This window comes from Salvelinus alpinus, chromosome 2 (genome assembly GCF_045679555.1).
Source record: "Salvelinus alpinus chromosome 2, SLU_Salpinus.1, whole genome shotgun sequence".
NCBI lineage: Eukaryota > Metazoa > Chordata > Actinopteri > Salmoniformes > Salmonidae > Salvelinus > Salvelinus alpinus.
The window spans coordinates 102618990-102633304 of NC_092087.1; the positions used below are offsets into that span (position 1 = coordinate 102618990).

Genomic DNA, 14315 nt, shown 5'->3' on the forward strand with positions numbered 1-14315 from the left:
TTTCTAAGGGACCTTCTTGCAGTTCCTACCGCTTCCACTGGATGTCAACAGTCTTTAGAAATTGGTTGAGGTTTTTCCTTTGTGTAATGAAGAAGTACAGCCATCTTGAAGGAGGGTCACTCGAAGTGTCCTGTTTGTTAGAAGCGCGTGACCAGAAAGCTAGCTACAGTTTGTTTTCCTCCTGTATTGAACACAGATCATCCCGTCTTCAATTTTATCAATTATTTACGTAAAAAAAATACCTAAAGTTGTATTACAAAAGTAGTTTGAAATGTTTTGGCAAAGTTTACAGGTAACTTTTGAGATACTTTGTAGTCACGTTGCGCAAGTTGGAACCGGTGTTTTTATGGATCAAACGTGCCAAATAAATGGACATTTTGGATATATATCGACGGAATTAATCGAACAAAAGGACCATTTGTGATGTTTATGGGACATATTGGAGTGCCAACAAAAGAAGCTCGTCAAAGGTAAGGCATGAATTATATTTCTATTTTTGCGTTTTGTGTCGCGCCTGCAGGGTTGAAATATGCTTCTCTCTCTTTGTTTACTATGGTGCTATCCTCAGATAATAGCATCGTTTGCTTTCGCCGAAAATCCTATTTGAAATTTGACATGTTGGCTGGATTCACAAAAGTGTAGCTTTAATTTGGTATATTGCATGTGTGATTGAATGAAAGTTTGATATTTATAGTATTTTAGTTGAATTTGGCACACTGCATTTTTACTGTCTTTTGGCCAGGTGGGAGGCTAGCGTCCCACATATCCCAGAGAGGTTTTAAGTATTCAGACCCCATCACCTTTTCCAAATTTTGTTACATTTCAGCATTATTCTAAAATTGATTCAATTGTTTTCCCCCCCTCGTCAATCTAAACTCAGCAAAAAAAAGAAACGTCCTCTCACTGTCAACTGCTTTTATTTTCAGCAAACTTAACATGTGTAAATATTTGTTGGAACATAACAAGATTCAATAACAGACATAAACTGAACAAGTTCCACAGACATGTGACTAACTGAAATTGAATAATGTGTCCCTGAACAAAGTGGGGGGGTCAAAATCAAAAGTAACAGTCAGTATCTGGTGTGGCCACCAGCTGCATTAAAGGAGGACTGTAGGATGATGAAACATGATGGAGTCTTAAAGGAGGCCTGTAGCATCTAATGATGAATTACTATGGAGTCTGATGCTTTAAAGGAGAAGTTTACCCAAAATCCAGAAACTCCTAAGTGATTCCATACTATGAAACTAGTCCAGTGGAGTTTGCCCTCTCTCTCTCCCTGTAGTGCTGTACTGAAACAGCTGCAAAAACGTGACTCGTGACGTTGCTGGATGCGGGCCTCGCTCTGCTGCTTTGCCAGTTAATTTGTTATTTTATTACAGCTATGGCCTTTGTCTTTCACCTGGAGTTGTTCATTTATGTCTGAGAAAAAAACACTTTTCAACCCATAAAACATATACAAAATAAACTCAGCAAAAAAAATTACGGGTCTTTTTCAGGGCCCTGTCTATCAAAGAATATTCGTAAAAATCCAAATAACGTCACAGATCTTCATTGTAAAGGGTTGAAACACTGTTTCCCATGCTTGTTCAATGAACCATGAACAATTAATGAACATGCACCTGTGGAACGGTTGTTAAGACACAAACAGCTTACAGACGGTAGGCTATTAATAACTTCTTGTCAATAGGGGGGCGCTGTTTTCACTTTGGAAAAAATCGTGCCCAAATTAAACGGCCTCGTACTCTGTTCTAGATCATACAATATGCATATTATTATTACTATTGGATAGAAAACACTCAGAAGTTTCTAAAACGGTTTGAATTATATCTGTGAGTAAAACAGAACTCATTTGGCAGCAAACTTCCGTACAGGAAGTGAAAAATCTGAAAACGAGACTGTTTCAGGGCCTGCTTTTATTTATCGATATGTATGCACTTCATACGCCTTCCACTAGATGTCAACAGGCAGTGGAAGGTTGAATGGGGTGTCTAGCTTGATCTGAGACCGAATGAGAGCTTTTGGAGTGACAGGTCCGGTATTTTGTCACATTTCGACGGCGCGCGGGGGATCTCGACATTGTCTTCTCAGTTCCTATGCTTCCTGGCTGATGTTTTGGTCACTTTTGAATGCTGGCGGTGCTCTCACTCTAGTGGTAGCATGAGACGGAGTCTACAACCCACACAAGTGGCTCAGGTAGTGCAGCTCATCCAGGATGGCACATCAATGCGAGCTGTGGCAAGAAGGTTTGCTGTGTCTGTCAGCGTAGTGTCCAGAGCACGGCCTTCTCCACGTCTCCTGATGTACTGGCCTGTCTCCTGGTAGCGCCTCCATGCTCTGGACACTACGCTGACAGACACAGCAAACCTTCTTGCCACAGCTCGCATTGATGTGCCATCCTGGATGAGCTGCAGGAACTGAGAAGTGGTCTGTGGTCACCACCTGCAGAATCACTCCTTTATTGGGGGTGTCTTGCTAATTGCCTATAATTTCCACCTTTTGTCTATTCCATTTGCACAACAGCATGTGAAATTTATTGTCAATCAGTGTTGCTTCCTAAGTGGACAGTTTGATTTCACAGAAGTGTGATTGACTTGGAGTTACATTGTGTTGTTTAAGTGTTCCCTTTATTTTTTGAGCAGTGTATAATTCTATATTGTGTTTTCGCTGTAAAACACTTTTAAAAAATCGGAAATATTGGCTGGAGTCACAAGATGTTTATCTTTCATTTGATGTACACCATGTATTTTTCATAAATGTTTTATGATGAGTATTTATGTATTTCACGTTGCTCTCTGTAATTATTCTGGCTGCTTTGCTGCTATTTTTGATGGTGGCTGCAATGTAAAACTATGATTTATACCTCAAATATGCACATTTTCTAACAAAACATTTATAACATGTTATAAGATTGTCAAGACTGTCAACCACTAGGCAGGGTAGCCTAGTGGTTAGAGCGTTGGACTAGTAACCGAAAGGTTGCAAGTTCAAATCCCCGAGCTGACAAGGTACAAATCTGTCGTTCTGCCCCTGAACAGGCAGTTAACCCACTGTTCCTAGGCCGTCATTGAAAATAAGAATTTGTTCTTAACTGACTTGCCTAGTTAAATAAAGGTAAAAAATAAAAAAATAAAAAAAATCTGATGAAGTTGTTCAAGGTTAGTAATTAATTTTATCTCTATTTTGTCGGTTTTGTGAAAGCTACCTATGCGGTGGAAACATGGTGAAAATATGCGGTTGTGTGTTTGGCTATTGTGGTTAGCTAATACAAATACATATTGTGTTTTCGCTGTAAAACATTTAAAAAAATCGGAAATGATCGCTGGATTCACAAGATGTTTATCTTTCATTTGCAGTATTGGACTTGTGATTTCATGAAAATGATCTTATATGATATCCCTGTCCCGTTAGGCTAGGCTATGCTAGTCAGCTTTTTTGATGAGGAGGATCCCGGATCCGGGAGGGTGATGAAGTAGAGGTTTTAAGGTTACAGTTATGAAAACGTAGGACTCTAAAGAGGCCTTTCTACTGACTCTGAAAAACACCAAAAGAAAGATGCCCAGGGTCCCTGCTCATCTGCGTGAACGTGCCTTAGGCATGCTGCAAGGAGGCATGAGGACTGCAGATGTGGCCAGGGCAATAAATTGCAATGTCCGTACTGTGAGACGCCTAAGACAGCGCTACAAGGAGACAGGACGGACAGCGTATCGTCCTCGCAGTGGCAGACCACGTGTAACAACACCTGCACAGGATCGGTACATCCGAACATCACACCTACAGGTACAGGATGGCAACAACAACTGCCCAAGTTACACCAGGAACGCACAATCCCTACATTGGTGCTCAGACTAGAGGTCGACGGAATATGATTTTTCAACGCCGATAACGATTATTGGAGGACCAAAAAAAGCCGATACCGATTAATCGGCCGATTATTTAAATTTTATTTGTAATAATGAAAATTACAACAATACTGAATGAACACTTATTTTAACTTAATATAATACATCAATAAAATCAATAAATAATGAAACGTGTTCAATTTGGTTTAAATTATGCAAAAACAAAGTGTTGGAGAAGAAAGTAAAAGTGCAATATGTGCTATGTAAGAAAGCTAACATTTCAGTTCCTTGCTCAGAACATGAGAACATATGAAAGCTGGTGGTTCCTTTTAACATGAGTCTTCAATATTCCCAGGTAAGAAGTTTTAGGTTGTAGTTATTATAGGAATTATAGGACTATTTCCCTCTATACCATTTGTATTTCATTAACCTTTGACTATTGGATGTTCTTATAGGCACTTTAGTATTGCAAGTGTAACAGTATAGCTTCCGTCCCTCTCCTCGCTGGGCGCGAACCAGCAACACAACGACAACAGCCACCATCGAAGCAGCGCTACCCATGCAGAGCAAGGGGAACAACTACTAGAAGGCTCAGAGCGAGTGACGTTTGAAACGCTATTAGCGCGCGCTAACTAGCTAGCCATTTCTCTTCGGTTACACCAGCCTCATCTCGGGAGTTGATAGGCTTGAAGTCATAAACAGCGCAATGCTTGACGCACAACAAAGAGCAGCTGGCAAAAAGCACGAAAGTGCTTTTTGAATGAATGTTTACGCGCCTGCTTCTGCCTACCACCGTTCAGTCAGAAACGTAGATACTTGTATGCTCAGTCAGATTATATGCAACGCAGGACACGCTTGATAATACCTAGTAATATCATCAACCATGTGTAGTTAACTAGTGGTTATGATTGATTGTTTTTTATAAGATAAGTTTAATGCTAGCTAGCAACTTACCTTGGCTTACTGCATTTGCGTAACAGGCAGTCTCCTTGTGGAGTGGAACGAGAGAGAGGCAGGTCGTTATTGCGTTGGACTAGTTAACTACTGCAGAGATAGCCTGCAAAGTTCTGTCATACTTTCCAGGTCTATGCCCAAACAGTTCGAACTTCTAATTTTAAAAATTAATCTCTCCAGAAATAAGTCTCTCACTGTTGCCGCCTGCTACCGACCCCCCTCAGCTCCCAGCTGTGCCCTGGACACCATCTGTGAATTGATCGCTCCCCATCTAGCTTCAGAGTTTGTTCTGTTAGGTGACCTAAACTGGGATATGCTTAACACCCCGGCAGTCCTACAATCCAAGCTTGATGCCCTCAATCTCACACAAATCATCAAGGAACCCACCAGGTACAACCCTAAATCCGTAAACATGGGCACCCTAATAGACATTATCCTGACCAACCTGCCCTCCAAATACACCTCTGCTGTCTTCAATCAAGATCTCAGCGATCACTGCCTCATTGCCTGTATCCGCCACGGGTCTGCGGTCAAACGACCACACCTCATCACTGTCAAACGCTCCCTAAAACACTTCTGCGAGCAGGCCTTTCTAATCGACCTGGCCCGGGTACCCTGGAAGGATATTGACCTCATCCCGTCAGTTGAGGATGCCTGGTCATTCTTTAAATGTTACTTCCTCACCATATTAGACAAGCATGCTCCGTTCAAAAAATGCAGAACCAAGAACAGATATAGCCCTTGGTTCACTCCAGACCTGACTGCCCTCGACCAGCACAAAAACATCCTGTGGCGAACTGCAATAGCATCGAAGAGCCCCCGCGATATGCAACTGTTCAGGGAAGTCAGGAACCAATACACGCAGTCAGTCAGGAAAGCAAAGGCCAGCTTTTTCAAGCAGAAATTCGCATCCTGTAGCTCTAACTCCAAAAAGTTCTGGGATACTGTAAAGTCCATGGAGAACAAGAGCACCTCCTCCCAGCTGCCCACTGCACTGAGGCTAGGTAACACGGTCACCACCGATAAATCCGTGATAATCGAAGACTTCAACAAGCATTTCTCAATGGCTGGCCATGCCTTCTTCCTGGCGACTCCAACCTTGGCCAACAGCCCCGCCCCCCCCGCTGCTACTCGCCCAAGCCTCCCCAGCTTCTCCTTTACCCAAATCCAGATAGCAGATGTTCTGAAAGAGCTGGAAAACCTGGACCCATACAAATCAGCTGGGCTTGACAATCTGGACCCCCTATTTCTGAAACTGTCCGCCGCCATTGTCGCACCCCCTATTACCAGCCTGTTCAACCTCTCCTTCGTATCATCTGAGATCCCCAAGGATTGGAAAGCTGCCGCGGTCATCCCCCTCTTCAAAGGGGGAGACACCCTGGACCCAAACTGTTACAGACCTATATCCATCCTGCCCTGCCTATCTAAGGTCTTCGAAAGCCAAGTCAACAAACAGATCACTGACCATCTCGAATCCCACCGTACCTTCTCCGCTGTGCAATCCGGTTTCCGAGCCGGTCACGGATGCACCTCAGCCACGCTCAAGGTACTAAACGACATCATAACCGCCATCGATAAAAGACATTACTGTGCAGCCGTCTTCATCGACCTGGCCAAGGCTTTCGACTCTGTCAATCACCATATTCTTATCGGCAGACTCAGTAGCCTCGGTTTTTCTAATGACTGCCTTGCCTGGTTCACCAACTACTTTGCAGACAGAGTTCAGTGTGTCAAATCGGAGGGCATGTTGTCCGGTCCTCTGGCAGTCTCTATGGGGGTACCACAGGGTTCAATTCTCGGGCCGACTCTTTTCTCTGTATACATCAATGATGTTGCTCTTGCTGCGGGCGATTCCCTGATCCACCTCTACGCAGACGACACCATTCTATATACTTCCGGCCCTTCCTTGGACACTGTGCTATCTAACCTCCAAACGAGCTTCAATGCCATACAACACTCCTTCCGTGGCCTCCAACTGCTCTTAAACGCTAGTAAAACCAAATGCATGCTTTTCAACCGTTCGCTGCCTGCACCCGCACGCCCGACTAGCATCACCACCCTGGACGGTTCCGACCTAGAATATGTGGACATCTATAAGTACCTAGGTGTCTGGCTAGACTGCAAACTCTCCTTCCAGACTCATATCAAACATCTCCAATCCAAAATCAAATCAAGAATCGGCTTTCTATTCCGCAACAAAGCCTCCTTCACTCACGCCGCCAAACTTACCCTAGTAAAACTGACTATCCTGCCGATCCTCGACTTCGGCGATGTCATCTACAAAATAGCTTCCAACACTCTACTCAGCAAACTGGATGCAGTTTATCACAGTGCCATTCGTTTTGTTACTAAAGCACCTTATACGACCCACCACTGCGACCTGTATGCCCTAGTCGGCTGGCCCTCGCTACATGTTCGTCGTCAGACCCACTGGCTCCAGGTCATCTACAAGGCTATGCTAGGTAAAGTGCCGCCTTATCTCAGTTCACTGGTCACGATGGCTACACCCACCCGCAGCACGCGCTCCAGCAGGTGTATCTCACTGATCATCCCTAAAGCTAAAACCTCATTTGGACGCCTTTCCTTCCAGTTCTCTGCTGCCTGCGACTGGAACGAATTGCAAAAATCTCTGAAGTTGGAGACTTTTATCTCCCTCAACAACTTTAAAAATCTGCTATCTGAGCAGCTAACCGATCGCTGCAGCTGTACATAGTCCATCTGTAAACTACCCACCCAATTTACCTACCTCACCCCCCATACTGCTTTTATTTATTTACTTTTCTGCTCTTTTGCACACCAGTACCAATATCTCTTCTTGCACATGATCATCTGATGATTTATCACTCCAGTGTTAATCTGCTAAATTGTAATTATTCGATTTATTGCCTACCTCATGCCTTTTGCACACATTGTATATAGATTCTCTTTTTTTCTACCATGTTATTGACTTGTTTATTGTTTACTCCATGTGTAACTCTGTGTTGTCTGTTCACACTGCTATGCTTTATCTTGGCCAGGTCGCAGTTGCAAATGAGAACTTGTTCTCAACTAGCCTACCTGGTTAAATAAAGGTGAAAAAAAAATAAAAATAAAAAAAAAAAATAAAAAAAAAAAAAAATGTAATGTTGCAAGATTGGAAACCCCGGGCTGACAAGGTAAAACTACGTCATTCTGTCCCTGAACAAGACAGTGTTCCTAGGCCGTCATTGAAAATAAGAATTTGTTCTTAACCAACTTGCCTAGTTAAATAAAGGTTACATATTTTTTTAAAGCTCTTTATCCACAATATAGCAGGGGGTGTAAAGCCATACGTTTTTTTCAGCAGCAGACTATGATCGATACTGTCAAAAGTCGCAATGAAGTCTAACAAAACAGCCCCAACAATATTTCTATCGTCATCAACTTCTCTCAGCCAATCAGTCATTTGTAAGTGCTGTGCTTATTGAATGTCCTTCCCTATAAGCTGAAAGTCTCAATTTGTTAACTGTAAAATAGCATTGTATCTGGCCAAACTATTTTTTCCAAAAAATGTAAGGGTTGGTAATACGCTGATTGGTCGGCTATTTAAGCCAGTAAAGGGAGCTTTACTATTCTTGGTTAGTGGAATGACTTTAGCTTCCCTCCAGGCCTGAGGGCACACACTTTCTAGTCGGCTTACATTAAAGACAAGGCAAATAGAAGTGGCAATATCGGCCGCTATTATCCTCAATTTTCCATCCACGTTGTCAGACACCGGCGACATGTCATTGTTGATTTTTTTGCCCAAAATTTAATTGAAGATGCTCCATTTTTTTTTTACTACCATTCTTCATGTCATTTATCTGTTTTATAGTGTAGTTTCTTCTTCTTTTTATTTAGTCACATGATTTCTCAATTTGCAATACGTTTGCCAATCAGTTATACAGCCAGACCCATTTGCCATCGCTTTAGCCTCTTCATCATACCATTTTTTAATTCCTCATCAATCCAAGTGGATTTAACAGTGTTTACAGTAATATTCTTAATGGGTACATGCTTATTAGTAACTGGGATAAGCATTTTCAAATGTGTCAAGAGCAGCGTCTGGTTGCTCATCATTACACACCACGGACCATCAAATATTATTTACATCAAAAACATAGGAATCACTACAAAACGTATTGTATGACCTCTTTTACACAATATTAGGCCCAGCCTTTTGGAACTTTGCTTTTCCTAGATATGGCTACTATATTGTGATCACTACATCTGATGGATCTGGAAACTGCTTTCAAACACATTTCTGCAGCATTAGTAAAGATATGATCAAAATATGTTGATGATTTAATTTCTGTACTGTTTGTAACTACCCTGGTAGGTTTATTGATAACCTGAACAAGGTTGACGGCACTGGTTACAGTTTGAAGCTTTCTCTTGAATGGGCAGCCCGATCACAGCTTTCCTCCAGTATTAGTTAATTAATTAACAGTGTCTTGAGTTTAGTTTGCCTGTTCAACAGTCTTGTAAAGATAGGGAGGGTTGACTGGGACAGACAATGTAACATCCATAATGTTTTAAGGAAAAGTTTTTGTAAAACAAGCACCTTACATCAGATTATCTTGAAACTTTCTCTCTAAATCTAACTTTCATCAAGGTTTTATATGGTCTATTGGTTTCTCTCTTTTCATTGGCAGAATTCTTTTTCAGTGTTATGATATTCACAACATCCATATCCACCAGTACATCTTCCTGTCAACTAACAGAACTCTGCTGGTTGTCCTGGTAACAGATACCAGTGGGCAGATCTATTGTATTTGTTCAAACTAAACTACTTACTTTGATGTGTCAAATCTGATCCTTTCTTCTCTTCTCCTCCTCTCACAGTTCCACTCAGCCCCGTTGTTTTCCTGCAGTCCACCAGCAGCACAGACAACCTCTTCATACCCAGCAGTAAGGCGCTACCGGGAGAGGCATGACATGGGGACTCCGGGAGGGAGGAAGGGCTAGCGTTGTCCTGGTAACCATAAAGAGGGGACACAGACACATATCATTATGGATGCTGATGTCACTGTTGTCATAAAGTGCCTTACAGAAACCCAGATCCCGATAGAGCAAGCTGTATGCTAGACCAGACCAAGCTGTACCATCTGGTGGTCTGATCTGGAGAGACTCTTCTCTGCCTCGTCAGCATCAGGATGTTGTTGAGGCTTCCCAGAGGATCCACGAAAGTCATGTCTCTCTCCTGTGTGAACGAGAACATCAAACAGATGGTGAACTTATGACCATCGATTGCAATCACAGAGTCTTACAAGAGGCATGAATATGTCTAAAAAAGTGCCTATAATGGCCACTTTCATCGTGATTTCCTAAAATATTGTTTGTGTTGCAAATGTAAAAGGGTCGTTCCAAGAAAAGGGGTCCTTTTGCGTCCCTTTGAAAATGTAAGTAGAAATTATGCACCAATGTTGAATTCTGAAAAGCCTGTTTTATGAAGTGCACTTTAATGTGGACTACATGGATATTTCAATAAATCTAATATAAAAGTCACAAAAATATATGTACCAATGACGGATAGCACCTTTAACAATTTATTGAGTACTGAACAACATATTAAAGTGTAGAACTTCAGTAGAATGCCCCTTTCAAACCCCACATTCGTTCAAGAAATGCATATTTTGTGCCCGTTTTTAAGTCAGTACTCACTGGTCTTAATCGAATCGTCAGCCTCCTCCTTTTTCACTCCCAAAAAGTCTTCCTCCTCCACTTTAATTAAGATAGCCTCCTCTTCCTCTTTTACTCCAAAAGGTTCTTCCTCTTCTTTCAATATTACGGCATCTTCCTCCTTTTTGATTCTGAAAGCTTCTACCTCCTCCTCTTCCACAACCTCTTTCCCATATTCCTCTTTCACTGTAATATCATCTTCTTCTTCTTTCAATGTGATAGACTCCTCTTCCTCCCTTTTCATCCTGAAAGCTTCTTCCTCTCCTTTCACCAGAGCTTCTTTCTCCGTCGAGCTTAGTGAACTCATGCTCCGGTCGATTAGCCTCGTGCAATATCAATCTACCACATTTGCTAATTTAACAAGCAATCTACGTTTCAATGAACGAGTAGACAAGTAAACAGAATTATATTCAAAACACTAAGAGTAAAATACACAAGATTGGTCTAAAGCGCTTCAATGTTTCGGTTTTAGGTTCGCTAGCAAATCACCACGTTGGTTGAATCAGAAGCCTTTTGTCGCTGTTGAAGAAGCCTCCAGTTCCGTCCACTGGATTATACGTCACGCAAGCAGCATCCCCTGAAAGACTCAAATCGCCATCTGATGACTGGAGTGGGTAACGCAGATTGGAAAAATATTAATTACAATGTTTATTCTTGCAAGCAATGTCATGAGAGGTAATAAGAAATAAAAAAACAGATGTTATGTTTTCTCTTACTTCTTACAGCCAATACTTTCCTCCAGGGCTGACCTGCCCATTAGGTAGGATTAGGTGACAGATTAAAGAGTTTTCATTTTTATGTCATAGTTATTCTGAACCCACTGCCTGCAAGTCGTCTAAATTAGCCTAAGTGATTTGTATTTTCCTTCAACTTTCTGAAGAGGAAAAAGCCCAGAAATGCCCCTGTCTGAGTGCATTTGTCTACCACTATGTTTAGCTGTTGGGCGATTATGCTAATGACAACCATCTTCTGGTTGATGGAAAAGCTTTCCCAAAAACCTTGTCAATTAAATGTTAACTACAAAGTAGTCTATGCCTATCTGGCAGAATGATATCATGATTATTTGCATCAATCCTGTTGTGATTTGTTCAGAAAACTCTGCAATCACATGTGTGCTACAGAGACACCACCAAACAAGCAAGGCTCTTGCTGGTGCCACTTGAATTAAAGGGTATCTACACACAAAAAAGAAAATTTCTAAGATTTTTCTCAGACTTCAAAAGTGGTCTCCTGATGTGGTTTAAGTATTGTTGTGGACTTAGAACATCCAATGTTGTTGTTTTTCTATTAACAGTGTGATTTTGAGAGAAAAACAGAAAAACAGGGACAAGTCAGAAACCTGGAAAAACTAAACGGAGAAAATGGAATTAGGTAAAAAAAAATGAGATAGAGATGTTATAGGGCCTAAATATTCTATACATTTTCTCTCATTACTGGATTGTCTAGGGATAGTGTAGAGTAACAGCTGTATCCTGAAGTGACCTTTCACCTCCCTGCTCCTCAATACTTCTTCCACTGGATCAAAGCTTCAGCCAAGTAGGATACATGATAGTGGCAACACATGGAGCTGGGTTGGATATAGTCATGGTAGGATACATGATAGTGGCAACACATGGAGTAGGGTTGGATATAGTCAGGGTAGCATACATGATAGTGGCAACACATGGAGTAGGGTTGAATAGAGTCATGGTAGGATACATTGAGCGGCAAGATGTTCTTTACCATTCGGCCATCAGATTTGCCACCAATGCTCCTTATAGGACACCTCACTGCACTCTATACTCCTCTGTAAACTGGTCATCTCTGTATACCAGTCGCAAGACCCACTGGTTTAATGCTTATTTATAAAACCCTCTTAGGCCTCATTCACACCTATCTAAGATATCTACTGCAGCCCTCATCCTTCACATACAACACCCGTTCTGCCAGTCACATTCTGTTAAAGGTCCCCAAAGCACACACATCCCTGGGTCGCTCCAGTTTCAGTTCGCTGCAGCTAGCGACGGGAACAAGCTGCAAAAAACACTTAAACTGGACAGTATTATCTCCATCTCTTCATTCAAGGACTCAATCATGGACACTCTTACTGACAGTTGTGGCTGCTTCACGTGATGTATTGTCGTCTCTACCTTCTTGCCTTTGTGTTCTTGTCTGTGCCCAATAATGTTGGTACCATGTTGTGATGCTAACCTGTGTTGCAACCATGTTGTGTTGCTGCCATGTTGTGTTGCTACCATGTTGTTGTCATGTGGTGTTGCAACCATGTTGTGTTGCTACCATGTTGTGTTGCTACCATGTTGTGTTGCTACCATGTGGCGTTGCTACCATGTTGTGTTGCTACCATGTTGTTGTCATGTGGTGTTGCCACCATGTTGTTGTCATGTTGTGTTGCTACCATGTTGTTGTCATGTGGTGTTGCAACCATGTGGTGTTGCCACCATGTTGTTGTCATGTGGTGTTGCAACCATGTTGTGTTGCTACCATGTTGTTGTCATGTGGTGTTGCAACCATGTTGTGTTGCTACCATGTTGTTGTCATGTGGTGTTGCCACCATGTTGTTTGTCATGTTGTGCTGCTGCCATGTTGTTGTCATGTTGTGTTGCTACCATGTTGTTGTCATGTGGTGTTGCCACCATGTTGTTGTTATGTGGTGTTGCTACCATGTTGTTGTCATGTGGTGCTGCTGCCATGTTGTTGTTATGTGGGGTTGCCACCATGTTGTTGTTATGTGGGGTTGCCACCATGTTGTTGTTATGTGGGGTTGCTACCATGTTGTTGTCATGTTGTGTTGCTACCATGTTGTTGTTATGTGGTGCTGCTGCCATGTTGTTGTTATGTGGGGTTGCCACCATGTTGTTGTTATGTGGGGTTGCCACCATGTTGTTGTTATGTGGGGTTGCTACCATGTTGTTGTCATGTGGTGTTGCTACCATGTTGTTGTTATGTGGTGCTGCTGCCATGTTGTTGTTATGTGGGGTTGCCACCATGTTGTTGTTATGTGGGGTTGCCACCATGTTGTTGTTATGTGGGGTTGCCACCATGTTGTTGTCATGTTGTGTTGCTACCACGTTGTTGTCATGTTGTGTTGCCACCATGTTGTTGTTATGTGGGGTTGCCACCATGTTGTTGTTATGTGGGGTTGCTACCATGTTGTTGTTATGTGGGGTTGCCACCATGTTGTTGTTATGTGGGGTTGCCACCATGTTGTTGTCATGTTGTGTTGCTACCACGTTGTTGTCATGTTGTGTTGCCACCATGTTGTTGTCATGTTGTGTTGCCACCATGTTGTTGTCATGTTGTGTTGCTACCATGTTGTTGTTATGTGGGGTTGCCACCATGTTGTTGTTATGTGGGGTTGCCACCATGTTGTTGTCATGTTGTGTTGCTACCATGTTGTTGTCATGTGGTGCTGCTACCATGTTGTTGTCATGTGGTGTTTCTACATGTAATAATAACAACATGTGTGATTTATATAAAGTTCTTTAGTAATAAAACATGAAGGACATAATTTAGTATTTAATATTACATAGTAAACTTTAATAATTGTAATATGTATGTTTGTCTGTACTAAAGTTTTTGAAAAAAATAAAAGGTTTGAAAGAAAATGTAATTTACTTTCAATGAATTAAATCTTCCTCTCTCTCTTTCTCTCCCTCTATCTCTCTCCCTCTGTCTCTCCATTTGGCTGGGAATGTTAAGGGTCAAGAAGTTGTGAATCTAGGGGGGCTCTTGCACACAGGGGAACTATATGTACACAAAATAACTAACAAGCTGGACCCCCAGGTGTCTTTCAAAACATATGTTTTACTAACGACCTAAACAGATCACTTTTACCCTTTC

General features: G+C 42.0%; 1 protein-coding gene across 5 annotated transcripts in view; it reads right to left on the minus strand.

Moving 5' to 3' along the window:
• Nucleotides 1–14315, minus strand: part of LOC139546494 (zinc finger protein 665-like) — a 134351-nt gene that overhangs the window by 105643 nt on the left and 14393 nt on the right. The window contains exons 1-3 of one of the 5 annotated variants that reach the window (XM_071354978.1): nucleotides 10458–12593; nucleotides 9899–9996; nucleotides 9591–9768 (exon numbers count right to left, since the gene is read on the minus strand). The exons of 2 other annotated variants lie outside the window; for them this stretch is intronic. In XM_071354978.1, the coding sequence (XP_071211079.1) occupies nucleotides 9591–9768; nucleotides 9899–9996; nucleotides 10458–10782 (601 nt within the window). In that variant the 5' untranslated portion in view covers nucleotides 10783–12593. Of the gene's footprint in view, nucleotides 1–9590; nucleotides 9769–9898; nucleotides 9997–10457; nucleotides 12594–14315 lie in introns of those variants that run through there. 2 more of the 5 variants (XM_071354942.1, XM_071354925.1) reach the window with 2 other exon arrangements.